This window comes from Argentina silus (assembly GCF_951799395.1).
Source record: "Argentina silus genome assembly, chromosome: 6".
Classification (NCBI taxonomy): Eukaryota; Metazoa; Chordata; class Actinopteri; order Argentiniformes; family Argentinidae; genus Argentina; species Argentina silus.
Window position 1 is genome coordinate 19,497,900 of NC_139660.1, and position 19,393 is coordinate 19,517,292.

The 19,393-nt window shown below is 43.5% G+C and overlaps 2 protein-coding genes across 2 annotated transcripts; one reads left to right on the forward strand and one right to left on the reverse strand.

The window, feature by feature from the left end:
- Nucleotides 1-1,725: 1,725 nt before the first annotated feature.
- On the reverse strand, nucleotides 1,726-12,040 carry stxbp3 (syntaxin binding protein 3). The gene is made up of 19 exons (XM_083671795.1): nucleotides 11,975-12,040; nucleotides 11,023-11,072; nucleotides 10,394-10,475; nucleotides 9,834-9,910; nucleotides 9,644-9,716; nucleotides 9,328-9,428; nucleotides 8,530-8,675; nucleotides 8,231-8,324; nucleotides 7,806-7,930; nucleotides 7,428-7,526; nucleotides 7,243-7,300; nucleotides 7,063-7,128; nucleotides 6,579-6,659; nucleotides 6,280-6,415; nucleotides 5,759-5,865; nucleotides 5,303-5,404; nucleotides 3,339-3,424; nucleotides 2,711-2,859; nucleotides 1,726-2,325 (listed from the first exon to the last, which is right to left on the reverse strand). The coding sequence occupies exons 1-19, from the start codon at nucleotides 12,018-12,020 to the stop codon at nucleotides 2,219-2,221; spliced, it is 1,785 nt and encodes a 594-aa protein (XP_083527921.1). The 5' UTR covers nucleotides 12,021-12,040; the 3' UTR covers nucleotides 1,726-2,218.
- Nucleotides 12,041-12,625: 585 nt separating this feature from the next.
- On the forward strand, nucleotides 12,626-19,177 carry LOC310806302 (fibronectin type III domain-containing protein 7-like; the record flags this gene model as incomplete). The annotated part of the gene is made up of 12 exons (XM_083672354.1): nucleotides 12,626-12,683; nucleotides 13,110-13,125; nucleotides 13,333-13,593; nucleotides 14,012-14,272; nucleotides 14,940-15,197; nucleotides 15,471-15,722; nucleotides 16,052-16,306; nucleotides 16,711-16,968; nucleotides 17,120-17,374; nucleotides 17,551-17,805; nucleotides 18,151-18,414; nucleotides 19,146-19,177. The coding sequence occupies exons 1-12, from the start codon at nucleotides 12,630-12,632 to the stop codon at nucleotides 19,175-19,177; spliced, it is 2,421 nt and encodes an 806-aa protein (XP_083528480.1). The 5' UTR covers nucleotides 12,626-12,629.
- Between the last annotated feature and the right edge of the window lie 216 nt (nucleotides 19,178-19,393).

Below are 19,393 nucleotides of genomic sequence, written 5' to 3' on the forward strand. Positions count from 1 at the left end.
TTGAGTTGCAAATTCAATGTCGCACAGGCTCTGCATTACAAACCAAATTCTTCAATGAAATCACCAAATAATACAACATGATACAACATGTGTATTATTCTTGTTTTGAGTAGTTCAGTTTGCAGCAGCAATCATTTCACGAAGCTACATCAAGCTTTATGTCTATTGTTATTTGTTTCGCTGAAAAATACTTTTGTGAATGGTATGGATAGGCAAGCATCCATGTGGTTCTATTTTCTATGTTCCTACCAGGAACAATTGTGTGGACGTTTGCCCTCTGTAGGCACATATGAGCATTACAACACAGCTAACAGTAATGGACAATAAACCCAACACCTCCATCCCAAATTCACCTTATATAGCCCATAATATAGCACGCATTACTATAAATTGCACATTTATAGCTGGGAAATGTGCTGCCATGTTAGGAACGTAGGTAAAAGGGCGAGTCAGGTAAGCAAAGGGGATAAACCATTGATAATGCAGAGGGATAAACAGGTCTCATCTGTTAAAAGCCCAATACAGACAGTCAGTAATAAGAAGATGAAGTAGAACAACAAAGTAAGACAAGGTGCAGCCACGGCCCCCACAACAACTTTTTGATTTGTAGGTTTATTCTGTACTTTTTGCGGGAAGTCAAAACATTGGCCTGTATTTAGGGGTATATTGCCTGGGGTGTCAGTAGTCCATAACACCCATTCATCCTGAATGACATCAAATACTTGATGGGTTGTGCAGTATGTGGCCTGGTTGCCCAAACACACTGCCATACACACTGCATTTATTGATCTAACCCCTCCCTCTCTTTCTTTGAGACAGGGTAGCACACTAGGACTATTCATACTAAGATAATACATATAGACAAACCCTGGGTGGCGCACTAGGACTATTCATAACACTATAGGCAAATGAAGGCCAACACAGGTTGAAGAATGGAAAGTGTGTCCTACATCTACTACCCCCTCACACAAGATCTTTCCTTTGTAAAACATACATGCAGAAATGTATCCTTTTAAACATTCAACACCAACAATTATTAATGGGCAACATTTCTCAAGAAATGCTGTGAAACTTTATAATTAAAACTGTATTTACAGAAACAGGCTGAAAGTAGGGCGGATTTGTTGGATTACATTACAGAAACCACATCATTTCCTCAGACAGAGTGGGGTGCTCCATTGTGTGTTTCTCTGGTATGAGTACATCTAGTTCACCTGACACCCCTGTCCCGGCGACGCCAAGTACCTCAGACAATAACCCTGGTGCTCCTATTGCCTTTCTATTGAACGCCTGCCATTGCTTCCTTTCACTGATGCAGCCCTATGGAGAAGACTGCTTTGAGTAGATGTGTTACAGAGCATCACATTACTGTTGTCCTGATGAGGCATTCTGATTAAGTGTTTGTTTATTGTCTACACTCCAACAATAACTATTTCACACCTCCCCTATCTCTCAAGAGCTGAATTGTATTGCGGTGAATCATACTGGACTCATCGCATGAAAAGTTCTCTCTTCAGTTCATTTGCAGTATCCAGTAGGAAGGAAATATTTCTTAAAAGCTAAACTAAACCTACATACCCTGATAAACAATCACTATAAAACAACATGTCTGATAATGTAGGTATTAATGAAATCATCAGCTTAACAATATCTATAGTAACAATCTTATCAAGTTAATCTACAACTCTAAAACATACCAGATGAGACAATCGGACAACAATTGAACAACGTCATTCATTTATTTTATCAGTCGTTCAATATAAGAAAAAGTAAATCATCTATGTTAAAAACACTCTGTTGAATATGATATAAGTGTAAATATAAACGGTAACAGAGATGAGAGGGTTTAGCTAGGCGGTAGTGCATATATATGTACATTAGCTCTACTTCTTTTCCATTCTATCTCTAGGCATTTCTCAAGAGGCTTTCCAACATGGAACATTATCAGGGATTTATGCAAACAAAAACAAAAACAGACACAGACAGGTAGATTTGAGATAAATGATAACAGCATTTAGAGGGGCAACATTTCTTTCTTTTTTTTCTTTTTTTTTTTTAAATATGCTCCAAATTTGATCAAAGTATTAATACAAATATGAAATAATAATGAGTATAATATGAATTCCCTTCGGTCTTCCAATAAGGAAGTTGAGTGCTCTGTGCTCAGGGATGGGGGGAGGGTGAGGGATGGGGAGAGGGTGAGGGATGGGGGGGGGCCTCAGGTGCTGGTTGTCTCCTCCACTATAGTAAAGGTCTCCATGGGGCCTTTGCTCAGCGCCTGGATGTCATGAAGGAGAACGCCAGGAGTCACGATGTGAGACGATCCTGGACAGTTGAATGAAAATCACAACAAAAACAACTGAATTAAAGAAATGTGTCTTTAAAAACACAAATACACTTTAGTGCAACCGGCCCCTTGCTCAGCACTCTTTCCAGAAGCATGTAGCCTAAAACATTTCCATGTCCTGTTTTACTATTTAGATCCAGTAGAGGGTATCAAGCACTAGTAGTAAGGGCCCTTGGCAGTAGTTAACAAACAATCGTCAGTCAGCCCTATCTATCCTCTCTTCCTCCGTATCCCTCTCAACTTTCCCACTGTCTCTAAAACGTAACAAAATATGGAAGAGGGAGAGGGATTCCGGGCAGACAATGATCGGGGAGGAACCTGTACTGAAGCTGAACTATACAGCAGGGGGAGTTTAGTACCCACCGATGATGACTTCACAAGACTTGACAGCCTGGGTGACCTGGTAGGCACAGCGCATCTCGGAGTAGCTGATCCCTCCGATGACGAAGATGATGAGCCTGGCTGCACTCCTACGCTCATCCTGAGAACTGGCCTTGTGTTTCTGACGGGCACTGGGAGAGGTTAGAACAGATGGAGGAGGGGAGAGTCAGGGAGGAGGAGGAGAGGTTGAGAGATTGAAGTAGAGGGGAAAGAGAGAGAAAAAAGGGAGGAGTGCAATTGAGAGAGAGAGAGAGAAAGAAAGAGAAAAAGAGATTTTAGGGAACAAGATGACAGGATGCCCTTATATAAATGACACAATAACATAATTTGGGCCATTTATTGTCACAGTACAGAATACACATACAGTACAACACCCAGGGCATGGGAGGGAGCCGTTACTGAATGAGTGGTATTTGAGTGCCATGGCCCCGCCCGGTCATAACCCCATCTCAACACCCGTCCATTCATCAAGCAGACAACCTCAGCAACCTCTCTGCCAGTCTCTTGCCATCAGAATGAACTTTCTTCCCCCGCCTTGCCAACCCCAGAGGACCTCACAGTTTCTCATTCAGACCACCACCACCACCACAGTCCCCCCATATGAACCTACCTCACAGCCCCAGAGCCGTTCCAGGCAGCTGGACTCTCTGACTGGTGCGGCCATTCCTTGGTGTCCAGCTTGTTCTCTACAGCATCCTGAAACCAAAACATCAGACACATCCTTTATCAATACAGGCTGTAGTCTAAATCATGTACAGTACAAAAGGCCCACTCACTCATCCTGATAGTAGGTAGGTACCGTAGGTAGGTCACAGGGTTGAGGTCAATTCCATTTCAATTGAGTAAATTTAGGAAGTAAACTGAAATTCCAATAAAACATTTCCTCCATGCTTTTTAATGAGGAATATTGAAATTGAAATTGGAATTTCAGTTAACTTCCTCAATTGACTGAATCGAAATGGAATTGACCCCAAACCTGCTAGGTACTGTAGTCTATGGAACACTCATGGGAAGCTGTAACTTTTGTTCACTTGTTGCTCATAACAACTGGTAAGGGGCTGATTGTGTTGCTTAGGCTTGGTTGATCGTGGTTAAGGTTTAGACGGTAAGCAGCAGGGTTGACGTCAATTCCATTTTATTTCAGGAAGTTTACTGAAATTCCAAAACCAACTCAAATTATTCCTAATTAAAAAGAATAGAGGAAATTTTGGTTAGGCTTACTTCCTGAATTGAAATGGAATTTACCCCAATCCTGGTAAGCAGAGCCTATGTTTAACTAGTATGTCTATATTGCTTAGACCTACAGCGGGGGAGCCTGGTGGAGGCAGAAATCTAAGGATTTCTTCCTTAGATTTTTGCCTCTACCAGCCTCCCTGACCTATATCTAGGCTAGCGGTTTCTGGTGTCCAGTGATTCTCAACCTGAGGTAGCTTCAACTACATAAATAACACTGCATTGAATTAAGTTGAATTTGTATCTTAGGAGCTAGGGGGCATTTGTGTACTGTAACTCTGTCCCTCTCAGTTGCCCTTCCCTTTCTGAAAACCACACTCAAGTCCTCAATGATCCAGAGCTAGTGCCTTCCTTCCTGGAGGTGGTCTTTTATTAGCTTTTTAATGAGAGTGTTATAAGCTTACCTTCCTCAGTTCCTCAATAGAAACTCCTCTTCAGCATTAAAGTAAAACGACATTGAGAACACGGTGTGCATGGTTGCTCTTCACTTCACAATTAACCAAACTGATCTGATGCTCCACCTCCCATAATATCAGCCCATTATTGTCTCTCTCATGTGGGAGCAATATAACATATAAGGGCGGGGGGGGGGTGTGGCCGGGAGAGGTCAGTTTAAAAACAGTTTTATGATTTGTATAGCAGTCAACAAGTAGGTCATAGGGAGACAGGCAGGTGGAGCGCCATCGAATCTGTGACGCTAGTTAAACAGCATAGGTCCTAATGTAGGATAACACAGAAGAGCATAGAATAACATCTCATATCTGATGCTGCCTTTCACATCACCTGAATCAGATAACCTCTTTTATGGCACCAATAGAGGGCTGGTTCCTCTGTTTCACATGGATGCCATTGAGAGAGTTAAGTAGCACAGTGACACTGATCAGGAACGTGGATTAGCATTTCTCAACCATCCTCTCCTCTATGGTACCCCTAACCCCTTCTTCTCTGGTACCCCTAACAGCTTCTTCTCTGGTACCCTTAACCCCTTCTTCTCTGGTACCCTTAACCCCTTCTTCTCTGAACTCCTAACCCCTTCTTCTCTAGAACCCCTAACCTCTTCTACTCTAGACCTACCCAATACCTGAGCCAACACCGGCCCACTGCTACCTCAAATCCCCATCCTTTCCCCCTACTCCCCAAACCACAAATGGACCCCCTTGGACATTGTCACCCAGCCCGTCCCCATTCAAGGCATATCTGTCACCTGATACACCAAGTTCTTTATCCCATCCCATCCTGCTCCGGTGGCGGTGACTCCCTGACACTTGGGGGTTGACTGACACAGTTCCCTACAACAACAAATGGACCATTTAGTGATCATAACGGTCCGCTCCCACAGACCTCCATCACGTCTTTGATGACAGGTATCCATCGGGAGAGGTTGTAAGTCTCGTCCTCGGAGCGTTCCCTCCGAGATGGCTTACGAGGTGCGAACATGCTCGGCTGGTGGGAAAGAACGAGAAACAAGAAGAGGAACAAAACTATTAAGGGTACATCCCAGTCTGAGGTAATATGAGAAGTATGAGGAAGAAAAAGTAGCACAACCACAAGTCTCTAATCAGTGAGGTTATTGAGGTCACATTGTATGTTCATCATAACATGAATACATTTGCTCAAACTGATGCCTCAACCCTAGTCTAAATGACCAAGGACACTTTACAAATGTCCACATCCAAACGCCGCTAATTATTTTCCACAATATGAAGGGCTTCTTAAGGGTGGTATAACCCACTTGGGATTTTAACTACTGTAGCAATCTAGTATAGTAACTATGGCAGCCTTTAACTTCTCACTCACCGAAGATATGATGGGGACTCCCAGTTCTTTCCAGTTCACGATAAACTCTTTGTCATCCTCAATCTTCACATGCTGGATGAGTTTGTACAAGTTCTCCTCGGTTGTCCCTGTACCAAACATTTCAAAAAGGACATTTGACCACAAATTTCCCCTCCCCCAAGGCAAACAAGAAGACACACACTGCTGAAAGAGGATTCCTATAGCTACCATGACACTTCACTAGAGGGGCATGAACATAATACCTGCATGGTGTCTATAACAGGAATGCATGAACCTTCTAAAAGGGCATAAACTTCAGTTGACATTCACGTCTCTATACCAGATTATACACTTGAATTCATAATGTACGGTAATAGTTGCCAAATCAGGGGAGGTGGTGGATGAAGTAAATAAATAGAGAGAAATGTGAGAGAAAGTGGCAGACCCTACCGCCATGTTCTGACTATAAAGAATGATTGTGAGACAATAAAACAAGTACATATAAAAACGTTGCCATGTGAATGAGTCTCAGTCAGCCCCACCGTTGAGGCTGAAGATGTAGAGGAGCACAGCTCTGATCTTGTCGTAGGTGCTGTAAGGGTGCAGCAGCACAGGGAGCAGCGTCCTCATAGGGTCCTTCACCTTCTGACCGTCCACATCAGACCCTACTGCCAGGTCCTTCACAACATCAACAACAACAACAACATCGTCAGGTCCTACACAACATCAACAAAAAGTCAAGTGTGTATGTGTGTGTGTGTGTGTGTGTGACTCTTCAACAGTCACTGTCATATATTGAGGGCATTTAACAAAGAATGGGACAATAACGTTTTCTGTCTACCTGCTCAGCTTTGCAGAGTTTCTCCACATTCTTTTGAAAGTGGTTCAGACAGTCCTCAGTCAAATTCAGATGAACGGTTTTCTTTGGGTCAGAGAGAGAGACAAGGCTGAGAATAATGGTCTAGACAGGACAACATCCAAGTACTAGGGGGATAGGAGGGGGCAAAACCTCCATATTAGATTAGAAATAACCAAAAGCAATAAATACTGGTCTGAATCAATTTGCTTATAGATGTGGAGCTTTACGTGTCATGAACACCTTTTTTCCCTGATATTAAGCTTCTTTTGTGGTTAGAATACACATTTATAAAAAAATATATAATAATTTGAAGTGTTATTATTTTCTCATTATAAAGCAAGTTACATAATAGAGGGGGGATTTCCACAGTATTGTTTCCATGGAGACTGGGTGGAGGCACCACATGATACTTGCCTTGGAGGCATCACACCCAACCAGACCATAACGATGACCTGGCGTTCCCTACCTGAGCCACATGCTTGCGGAAGGAAGGCATATTCTTCATAAGCTGGGATAAGCCGCTTATTGTGATCTGAAAAACAGAGACAACCATTATAGGTGCTAAAGGAAGGGGACATTAAAATCAGATACAAGAGATCTGCAGTTTTATGTAAAACATGGGAGGAGATCCTTCAAAAATGTCTACCTTTCCATCCGGCTGTTTCCTGCTGGCAGAGATTTCCTTTAACAGCTTGGGAATTTGCCTAGAATAATACATTTAAAACAAAAAAAACTTGTTATGGAGTATGTCCAGAACTAGAGCAATACATATTGATGATTTAGTTATTTGAGGCAAACATACACATAATAAAAATGAACTAGGATACTTACTCAGAGACCTCAGCGATGTGCATGTGTCGAAGTTTGACCCACAGTATGTCATTCTCATTCAGCAGGGCCTCCTTCTGAGAGCCATTTTTAGCTGTGTACCTGAACACAAAAATAACATCAACAGAGTTTACCTACATGAGTTGGCATTTGAGGGTCAAAAACTGTTACTTCCTCTGACTAACTACTAAGTCTTTATTTCTTTAACACCAACAGACCTGGGTCAAATAGTATTTGATATACTTTTACTTGAGCCTGCCTGGAGTGCCAGACGTTTTTGAAACGATTTCAAATACTATTTGAATGTAGGCCTGAAAGAGAATGAAACAGGATTAAAAGAGAAGAGGTCAGGTTAGAATATTGGGACAAGGCTGGTCTTACTTGTAGGTGTCGTTCTTGATGGGGATGAGGTCATAGGCCATGGCCTGGTAGGTCAGTTCATGTAGGATGGGGGTCACAGGGTCAAAGCCTCGCTCCACTATGAGCAGCTGGGCCTGGGTCTTTCCCTGAGGTGGAGAGAGCAAACAATACATACTGCAGCCAGTGGTATCACTCACTCACACTGCATGTCTTATAAATATATGATTACTCTTCAGCCATTTCACATGAAACATCTTTAAATGGCATTGGCCCAAATCCTAACTGTAGATCTGCACGCATAACTCTGACACTCACATAAATCAAGCATTGAAGTCAATGAAAGACTTGTGCCGAACACTGAGTTACGTGCGTGGATCTGATTTCGGCCATTGTGTGTCCTTATTTGTTGTGTCAACACCCAGGAGAGATGCTTGGCGTGCCCTCACCTTCTTCTTGCTGTTGTCGTCAAGCTCATAGTGACGGGCCAGCTTCTTATCCACCAACTCTGCTAGCTGTTTGGCATTATCCAACGTCGTGTCCCTGATAGGAACAAGGCATGAAGACACTTGATTTAGATCACAGGGCAATGACAGAGATATTTGATAGTGAAACTGACCAGGGGGGTTGATGGGTTGACATATTTTTTCCATAGGTGTCAGATCCCATAGGTGTCAGATCCCATAGGTGTCACATCCCATGGGTGTCAGTGTAAAGTGAGAAAGCAGAAGCTCTCCCTCTCACTCACCTTTTGTATCGAACCCCTGGGTACTCATCCAACGTGGCGCAGAGCGTAACGATCTGGTCGGCCAGAGTCTCCAGTGTCTTCCCTTTGTCCTGGCAGTGGGGGCTGTAGATACTGCGGAAGGCCCCCGGATTGTCAAATGTGAACACCTAAGAGAGATACAGGATGAATGAACACTTATCTAAAAGACAACTTTAGGTACGGTACTTTCAATCACTTGTGTACTCAAGATAAGAACGAGATAAGAACAAAAAACCTCCCATGGACACTTTGCATTCTCTTGCACTTTGCATTGACCTTTACTTACAACTTATAAGCCTTATATACATCTTATTCAACACAAGTCAAATACACCCTTCATGACTTTCTATTATCAAGAAAACAGGTCATTCCAATTTGTGAAACCAGAGTTTTCGTTAGAGAATCAGAGCACTGAGAGATTCCCTCCCGGAAATTGTTATTACATCACATAACATTTTTAGAGCAACGCCCTTCGAAAGGGCATGCACCTCATCATTCAAGAACGCATGTTCCTCATGCACTCACAGACCAACACATCAAACACTGTCAAACGCTTAAAGCAAACCCTACCATGCAAACAATATGTTGTTACTGTAGTTCATAGAGCTAACAACTTAGTCCCTTGGTAAACAATCCCCTTTGGGGGACAATAAAGATTGATTGATTGAAAGACCTTAATGTGATTTTAGAAAGGACAGTCAGTGTCTTTGTGGGAGGGGAGGGGAGAGAGGGGAGGGGAGAGAAAAGGAAGAGAAAGACCACGGGAAAACAACAACTTACTTGTGACTCCTGGGGCAAGAAGGAAATGTTTATTTCCTTACAGACCCGTATGTACTTTGCACAGAACAGTTTCATCTTGTTGAACAAGTCATCCGAACAATCTGGAGGAAAACACAAAATGTCTGGTGATCAATTCAACACCATCAATTCAAATTCATCAATTCAGTCAATATTCTGTACTGCACAGCAATAATAAAGACATTTGAACATTACTTTTTTTTTCTTTCTTTTTTTCAATTAAGCCGGAAGTGGAATTGTATTCTCACAAGTGAGTTAACATTTCAACTGATCTAACCGGGCTATTGAATCTACTTACAGTCGGTAAAATAAACATATGCTCCTCTGTACTTCGGTTTAAGCTTGAAGTCAGCAATGAAGGCATCCACACACTGCAAGCACAGAAAGACAGGTTCACCACAAATACACAGCATAAGTATTTTTTATTTCCTTCCTGAATGAAAATGAAATAAAAAGTGATGGTGTGGAGGCATACAACAATGTAAAACCTTTGCTGTTGGGGTCATGAAGTAGATGGCCTTCATTTCTGGGACAGGCTCTCTGCATTTGAAGAGGTCCTCCACAACTGACAGAAAAGACACAATTATATTAAAAAAAAGATATCAATACCAACGAATAGTATAATACCAATCCTTTCTGAATGTAAAAAAAAAAAAAAAAACACTTTCAAACGCAACTGGGACACCTTCTAATTTCTTACAGAAACAGACAGCCTTACATGGGCTGTCTAATATTCTAATATCCACTCTACATGAAAGGAGCTCAGTCGTGAGGCTCAGTGGTAGTGCTGTTTCCACTGTGGTTAACCACAACTCAATAATGGCCTACAGATGTTTGGTCTGTAAACTGACAACACTGATGATGGCCTAACCGCCGAAATGTTTGTTCTTTCTTGTTGCCACCAGAACAACTAAATGATGAAGCGTTAAAAACCTCATCTATTTGTGGTGTGTGAACATAGACATCCCAAGGGCTACAGATAGGCAAGGTTAAGCAATCGACATTATGTGAAAACGAAAACATAATTTTAAATTTCTGAATAACGTACTGGTGATCTGCTCGGCCATCAGATCGGACATCTTGCAACATGATGACAGAAGCTTGGTGGTGAATTGGTCCAGTATCAATATCTGCGGAGGAAAAGACTTTGCCTTGAGGTGCCATTCAGTTCAGAACATTTGACATAATAATATCAATAAATATAATAATAATAATAATAATAATAAAAATACTACTACTAATAATAATATATTTAAATAGCGCTAAAACTTATATAGTGCTTTTCTAAGACCCAAAGATGCTTTACAAAAAGAAGTGAATGGCAAAGAGAAAAATTAATAAAATAAATAAAAATAAGATAAGAGAAAAACATAGCTAGGCTAGAGAGACAAGACAAAGACATGCATACACAGCTACTTGCAAATGTATATATTTTTGTAAAAACTGGGTTAGGTGCTGTATTTCAGACTGATGCGGGCCTCGGGAGTACTGTAGGACTGAGAGCAGTGCAAAAATTAAGTAAATGAACGAATCCGCCCACATTCTTGCAATATTGGTTTGAGGATAAACCATCTAAAAATTTGAATTAAAAAAAGCACAAGCAAACAGAAACGCTAATCAGTGATGTCCACTGTGATGGTCCACAGGACTGGAGAATTTGAGGGCAGTCAGTCCTACCTTCCATACTTCTGACTTCCTGCAATCTGCGATGATGGTGTCCTTTATTCCTATAGTTGAGAGATGAGTAACAGTTCAAAAAGACTAAAGTGAAACTTGCTGACCATCAGTTCTGAATAATTAATCTATAGGTAGCACCATGTGTCCATCTCCTAAGTATAAGTCTAGGTCAATCCTTTATAACAGCACAGGAAAGGGAGATGGAGAGCCTGGATAGGAATCCAGATTCAGCAGGGTGCCTGGTTCTGGATGGGCTGATTGGGTCCCTGATGATAATGTGTGTAAGAAATCACTCTTCTATTATGCCAATGGTTCATTATTGCATATTTAGCTGCATAGTTAGTAGCACCTTTTAGTTGATTGAGCTTAGCTGCCACATCTCCCACAAATAAGCCAGGACATTTAGCTATAAACAATGACAGATACTAAATGCAACTACTGCCTGGAAGAGCGTCCCGAAATCTTGCTGCTTTATATTGAGATCTGTTGACGAATGAGCAAGTAGTTAGCTAGCTAACAGTTGCTTACTAACTAACTACTAGCTTCGGTTTGAGATGTGACGTTGATGATTGGTGGTTTGTATGTATATGTAGCTAACGTTGGCTAGCTGAACTAGGAGCTAGCTGGCTCTCTGCCTGGGCTAGTCAATCAATGGCTAGCTAACAACCAATTTTACAGACATTTGGCATTCCAATATAATAAATGACAGGGCATAACATTTGTCCATCATGTACATTCAACGTGACACAAATGAAAGCAGTTATCTGATCACTTGTACAAGCATACAGGGAGTTTGCAAACTTCCGTATCAGAAAATAGTGGAATGGAACTTCTGGCTAACATTCCATTGTCCAAAGTCAAAGGAGGAAAGTCAACTTTGCTGGCTAACTTTCGAGCTAGCTAACAATAAACGAGGCCGTTATTTTAAATAAACGCTCCAAGTTTAACTTACTTTGCCAAACTATTCTTTGCAGCCCGTGATCTGCACCAGTTGCCATCTTGTTCTCTTTTTTTTCTCCGGTGCTGCCCTTCTGTCCTCTACGTTTTGCGTCATCAAATGTGCGAGCGCTCTTCTGTAGTCCATAGAAGGAGAGTGTAGTTTCTGTGTTGACTGTCTAGTCTTGTATGATGAAAATAGTAGGCTATTTAGCATAATTAGCTGCATTGAAACTATGTACAATTGTAGTGCACTTTCATATTTCATAAGTGATGGATAATTTCATAATCACAAATCTGTAACATGAGGATTTTTGTTTTGATTTATTAGTTTGTTTGTTTAATGGAGACAGGAACATTGTAAATCTGTTTAAAATTTGCATTAGCCCATTTATCACAATATGTAACTTCCCTAACATATCTAGTTGTACATTGACACCAGCACCTGCCTGCAGGTAAACTGTCCTGCCTGTCAATGATTGGGCGACTGATGCCAGTGGGAGGGGACACATGAAGGTATTTCAGCCAACACAGCGGACAAATGTATAGAAGAAAATAAACTAAAACATAACGTGAAGCCATTCTCAAAATCTGAGAGAAACTCCTGAGTGCAAGAGGCAACAGCACAACAGCAAGGGATTCTTATCAACAGAAAAAGAGAGAGAGAGAGAATGGGAGATCTAAAGTGGGTGATGATGTTTGCCTTATTAGGTATAGGTTCTAAGGTAAGAAGGGTGAATAATGTTTGTTTAATACTACATTAATTCTACTTGTGAAGGCTTACTGTGTGTGCATTTGAAAAAATATTGTCTTGAAATCAGCAGAGCATGAAATGTAAAAATTATCTTGTCAGAAGGAACACTGCCTCATTTACTTTATACCTGTATGTATGTATGTATGTTTGAGGGCAGTCAGTCCTACCTTCCATACTTCTGACTTCCTGCAATCTGCAATGATCGTGTCCTTTATTCCTATAGTTGAGAGATGAGTAACAGTTCAAAAAGACTAAAGTGAAACTTGCTGACCACAATCAGTTCTGAATAATTAATCTATATGTAGAACCATGTGTCCATATGTATGTATGTATGTATGTATGTATGCATTTTTAGTAAAGAGTGTGTAATACATGTATTTTCTGTTTTCACTTTCAGAGTGCAGCTCAATCAGGTAAAAAAAACTTTTTTAAATAATGTATATATATAATTCTGCATGGACATGACTAAAACTGTCTGTATTGTTTAACCACAAAGTATTATGATGTATACAAGTGAATACAATGGATCATACAATTATACTGATTGTAATGGTATAATATTTTGAAAACTGATACAGATTTTAATCAGTAATTAACGTTGGCGCTATCTCTCTCCTCAGATATCACAGTGTCTGTATTCTCGGTAACATCCCGGAGCGTGATCGTCCGCTGGACCAGATACCCAGGGGCTGCTTCATACAAGATTACAGTAACACCGAAGAACTCTCCCTCTGAGCCCTCCGCCTTCGCCCAGTTTAGTGCCAACTCTGTCATGGGCTCCGTCAACTCCCTGTCCCCCACCATCCTGTACACCATCCAAGTGGAGGCTATTGATGGATCCATGGCTGTGTTGAGTCAGGCTGAAATTGAAACAACGACTTGTAAGTATCTACATGGAGGATCATAGAGAGTAGGGTTCGAATTAGCCCTCCCATAACAAATCAGCCCCCACCCCTCCTTCATAAGAATTGAAATGTCAATGAGGGTAGTGGGCTTCCCCAAATATATTAAAGTTATCTTTGTTGGGCCCCCCCAAAGAGTCAGTGTATGATTTGAAACCCTGATAGAGGGATGTTAAACTGCTTTGATCTCCCTTAATATAATGGAGTAGGTGTAATTTTCACCAAGCATTGGTCTAGCATCAGCTCAGTTTCTCTCTCTGAAAGGTATTTTAGGACTGGGAGAGAGAACTGAGGTTTTTGAGGGGGAAAATCTGTCTTTTGTAGTAATTTTTTTTTTTAAATGACACAAGTATTATTGTGGTGTGAAGTTCAATGATGACATCTCTCTTACATGTAGCTCCTGAGGTGCCCACTATCAACATGGCAACATCAAAGCAGAGCGAGAGCATAACAGTTACGTTTACCACGGTGACCGGAGCCACCTCCTATATCCTGCGTACCGAGACTGCGGATGGATCCTTCTTCTCTGAGACCGAGGTGTCCTCTTCCCCTGGAACGGTGTACAACCTCCAGCCTTACACCGTCTACACACTCAGTGTCTTGTCCATCAACAGCGGAGGAAGGAGCCAGCCTTCCCGCCCTGTGGAAGCAAAGACAAGTATTGTCCCTCACAATCATAGTTTGGAAAGAACACAAAGAAAGCCAACCCAGCGTAGAGAAATGAGTCATTCATACCGAAAACACTGTCGACCTTTCTCTTCCTACCCCCTCACAGAGTCATTTGATCTCTTCGCTGATGTAAACGAATAGCCAAAAAGATGAGGGAACATACTTGACCTAAAACCTGATTGGAGTGAGGAGCAAATCTGGTTCTTTCCTACTGTGAGATGCTGTCACTGCCCTGAGGGTGGGGGGGGGGGGGGGTGATCTGGTCTCTGAGAGGGAACTGTATCTGACCCAGGTCCATAAGAACAAAGAATAAAGCTGAGAAGAAGGGTTGGTCTCCCTAGGGACAGGGCCAGAGTTTGTGACAGGATCTGATTTCCTCACAAACCCAACTTGCCACCAGCGGTTTCATCTTATTGTGTTATTGTTTGCTTTTCTTCATCTCAAGCCAGAGACAGAGAGTTTACTCATCTCTTTGTTTGATCGTTAAGAGGGCTGTCTCAAATGATCAATTAGAATCCAAAACGAGTAAAAGCAAACACCAACTAAACCTCTCTCAGAGACACAATACACACATACAGTACACACATACAGTACACACATACAGTACACACACCCCACATACGAATCATGTCTTCTTGTCCTCTCCTCTTGTACAGTGGTTACTGCGCCTGACTTGAACGCCATGGCTCCAGACAACGCCACCATCGTTGTTGGGTGGGAGCCTGTGGACCACGCTGTCCTGTACACGCTCTCCATCATCCAGCAGGGCTCAGACAGCAGGGTCAGACGCAACACCACGGACACCAACGTGACCTTCACTAGTCTGGAGGCAGGGACCACCTACTGCATCAAGGCCAACGCCTGGGACCCCGAGAACAGGCCAGGAGACAACTTTGACCTCTGCCAGATCACACGTGAGAAAAGAAATTAAAAAGGGCATTTTTTATACATTTTTTGGTATTTTTATTTGTGTGTGTAGCGGAGGTGATTTGGAATCACGTCTCGTGATGAGGGAGTCTAGCCTGAGACATGTAAACTCAGGTGTCGCCCTTGGACCTTGAGGGTGTGCTCTTGGCCTAATGGTAGACACTTGTGTCTTCCACTTGGGAGACTCGGGTTTGAACCTCTGCCCGTCACATGTGTTTATGTACTGTATGACTGCCAATGCTGTGTTTGTGTTCCTATAGGGCCAGCCACCCCAGGCTCCATTGAGCTGTCTGTGACTCAGGACTCAGCGGCGGGTCTGTCGGTGTCTTGGGGGTCTGTCCAGGGAGCAGCTGAATACCTGGTCCAGAGCTCTGAGGGGCTGAACTGCACCTCCACTCACCCCAACTGCACCCTGGCCCCCGTGGAGTGTGGCAAGAGACATACCGTCACGGTCACTGCCATCAACCAGGCTGGCCCCAGCCATCCCTCTGCTCCAGAGGAGTTCATCACTTGTGAGTATTGGTGGTAGTGGCCAGCCATAGAGTGCATAACAAACTATTTCATTGACATAAGATACCAGTGGAGGCTGGTGGAGGTAGAAATCGGAGGACACGTTCATTGTAATGCATGGTACGGAATGAGGAACGGTATCAAACCCCATTTCTCATTCTGTTCCATGCATTACAATGTGGTCTGTCCTCCGATTTCTACCTCCACTGCAAGATACATATGGTGTAGCACTAACATACAAGTAATAATACATTTAAAGTAACATTTCCAACATCAGCAATAAACCTGTAATAGACATGAATGACTCAACGCCCTGTTCTGTGGTCCCCAGTCCCCTGTCCACCGGAACCCCTATGGCTGGAGGAGTCGGAGGCAGGGAACTGCTCTGTGATGTGGGGGGCCATGCCCGGGGCTGACAGCTACATGGCCTTCATTAAGAGAGACGACGGGAGCGAGGACATGTGCAACACCACCAGCACCAGCTGCACCTACCACTGCCAGTGTGGCTACACCTACCTGACGGATGTGTTCGCCTACAACCAGGCCGGCTCCAGCCTGCAAGGCCAGATACTCAACTACACAACCCGTGAGTAGAGACTTACATTCTCACATCCAATGACATCCAACACTACTAGACCAGGGGAGGCTGGTGGAGGTAGAAATCGGAGGATGGGCTCATTGTAATGCATGGAATGGAATGAGGAATGGTGTTTGATACCGTGTTTGATACCATTTCTCATTTGATTCCATGCATCACAATGAGCCCGTCCTCCGATTTCTACCTCCACCGGTCTCACCTGTACTATACAGATGTTTTAAATTGGAACATATACTTCATGTTAATTCATTCATATTACAAGTGATTTTAACACAGAGAACAGCTATAACAAATGTGTTCAATGTGTTCAAAAACACGTGCCCATGATTTCGACCTCCGCCAACCTCTGCCAACAATCATTCCTTCATGTGTCTTTCTCTCTCTGTCCTCAGTGCCCTGCTGTCCAGAGGATGTGTACATCTCGCTGGTTTCCACGGACACCCTGGAGATCATGTGGTCAGCAGTGCGAGGCGCCGAGGTGTACGAGACGCGGGCAGTTGAAGGGTCAGAGGTCATCCTGTGTAACGACACGTCACCTGTTTGTGCCCTCTCTGACCTCACCTGCAACAGCCCCTACAGCGTGGTGGTCAGCCCCTGCAACGACATACGAGGGTGCAACCGTACCTGTAGACCACACACTAAGGAGACAGGTATTTACACACACGCACGCACACACACACACACACACACACAAGCTCTCTCTTCTTTGGTTGTTGGGCATACATTTCCAGTATTGTAGACAGGTGTCTTCCAGTTGGTATCACTACACCCCCCCCCCCCTCCTCTCTATCTTCCCCCCAGCTCCCTGCATGCCAGAGATCCTGAGTGTGTCACAGACCAACGGCACCTGTGTCATGGTCACCTGGACCACACCCAACACCGCAGCCCATTACATCGTGAGTGTGAAGGGGGAAAAGGACACCCACACCTGTCAATCCAATGGATCATCCTGTGATATCTCTCACCTGCCGTGTGGCTCCTCCTATGAAGTCAGCGTCATAGCAACCACCGCTGTGGGCCAGAGTTTACCCAGCTACACTGTTCCACTGGAAACAGGTAGGCAGCCATAGCAACTGCAGGGGAGATGGGCAGTTTATGGTCTGGTTTCAACACCTTGTTTCTTACTTGTGATATTGTAGTGAAAATGCCATTAAAGCTGATCAGACATATTTCTTGAAACATTTCCAACATTTCTTTTGTATTACACCCCCCCCCCCCCCCCCCCCCTTCAGCGCCCTGTTGCCCAGCAAACCTATCAGTGGACCAGGTGACTCAGTCCATGACTAATGTGAAGTGGTCGCCCGCCAGGGGGGCTCAGTCCTATGTGACCTCTCTGACCTCAGCGAAGGGCGATGCCCGCTGCCACACCCTGGACACGCACTGCCTGATGGGATGCATTACCTGTGGTGCCAACTACACCGTGAGCATGGAGGCCATCAGCCGCACCGGCCACAAAGCTGAGTGCACCTATCACGGCTTCTCATCCAGTGAGTGACAAACACATTCACCTATCACGGCTTCTCGCCCAGTGAGTGACAAACACATTCACCTATCACGGCTTCTCGCCCAGTGAGTGACAAACACATTCACCTATCACAGCTACTCATATTAGATACTGTATTACCCACTGGGTCAGGGAGAGAATTGACCCCGCCCCCCTCAGTGGCTGTCATAACACACTAAGGAGACACACACACACGCACACACACCTTTTTTGAGATGGTACACATGTTCGACTAGAGAATGGTGCCGACAACACATGGTTGTTGGTCATACATAAACAGTACTGTAGATGTACATCTCTCATGACTGACGTGTCTCTCTCCTCCCAGGTGCGTGTTGTCCGTCAGGCGTGAAGCTCTACCGCATGGCCAATAACACGCTACGTGTATACTGGCGCTCCGCCTCCAGCAGTCTCCATAACTACACGGCTGACGTGTTCAACAACACGTCCAACCACACCTGCACAGCGCCTCCCGGGGGGAACACGTGTGACGTGTCTGAGATCATGTGCGGGGACATGTACACGGTGGTGGTGGCGCCTCTCACCTTGGAGGGGACCATGGTCCAGTTCTGTCCCCAGAGGATGTATTCAGGTACTGAAACCCAATTTTGGAGGTCCCCACACACAAAAGGTTCTACCAAAAATGGTTCTTTATTTATCCCTGTAGAACCCTTTTGGGCTCCATGTTGAACCCTTTCCACAGAGGGATCTAAATGGAACTCAGAAGGGTTCTAAATGGAACCACAAAGGGTTCTACATGGAACCCCAAAAGCTTCCCCGACTGGAACAAATGAGGAACCCTTTTTTAAGAGTGTAGTGAATGCATAAATGGAAAGGAAATTACAATTAATTTAATGTAGCTTTGTTTAGGGGCATGTAGCATGGTTTTACGTTGGCATGTGCCAGAGAGGACCTTTACCAGACCAATGTTACAGTATTAACCAAGTGAGGTAAAGCAGATTACTGAATGAGCGTGTTTTTGTTCATTTCCTATTCTTGTCTTATTTCAGTGTCCTGTTCAGGAAGCGATATTGGAATGGGTACGTGGTTGAGTACTTCTGCATTATCAATGTGTACTGAAGATCGTCCTAGATTTACTACTGCACATTGTGGAATAAAACAGAATGAACATTTAGGTCCAAATCAGAGGACGGAGTCATTGTAATGAATGGAATGGAATGAGGAACGGTATCAAACACACAGGTTTGCTACCGTTCCTCATTCCATTCCATGCAGTACAATGAGCCCGTCTTCCAATTTCTCCCTCCGCTAAGTGAATGTGTATTCTCTTCTCTAACATCACTCCAATGTGTTTCACCTCAGTGACCTATCGAGGAAAAAGAAGTGTGGACTAGCACCTGGTACGTACGTTTATGGTTTGGTTTCGACACCTTGTTTCTTACCTGTGATATTGTAGTGAAGATGCATTGAAGCTGATCAAACATCATTCTGGAAACATTTCCACATGATTTCTCATCCACTGAGAGTAATGAGAACGTCAGTCATGCAGGGCACAGTCCACATTTAGTTGAGAGAACACCGGCCAAGAGGTGCTTCTGAAGTCATCTCAG

Bases quoted from the DNA above. Each gene is read 5' to 3' on its own strand.
- stxbp3 (XM_083671795.1), bottom strand. From the start codon at position 12,020: ATGGCAACTGGTGCAGATCACGGGCTGCAAAGAATAGTTTGGCAAA. The intron at 9,911-10,393 runs GTACGTTATTCA...CTTTTCTGTCAG, and splicing joins GATGGCCGAGCAGATCACCA to TTGTGGAGGACCTCTTCAAA. The intron at 9,717-9,833 runs GTTTTACATTGT...CTGTGCTTGCAG, and splicing joins TCATGACCCCAACAGCAAAG to TGTGTGGATGCCTTCATTGC.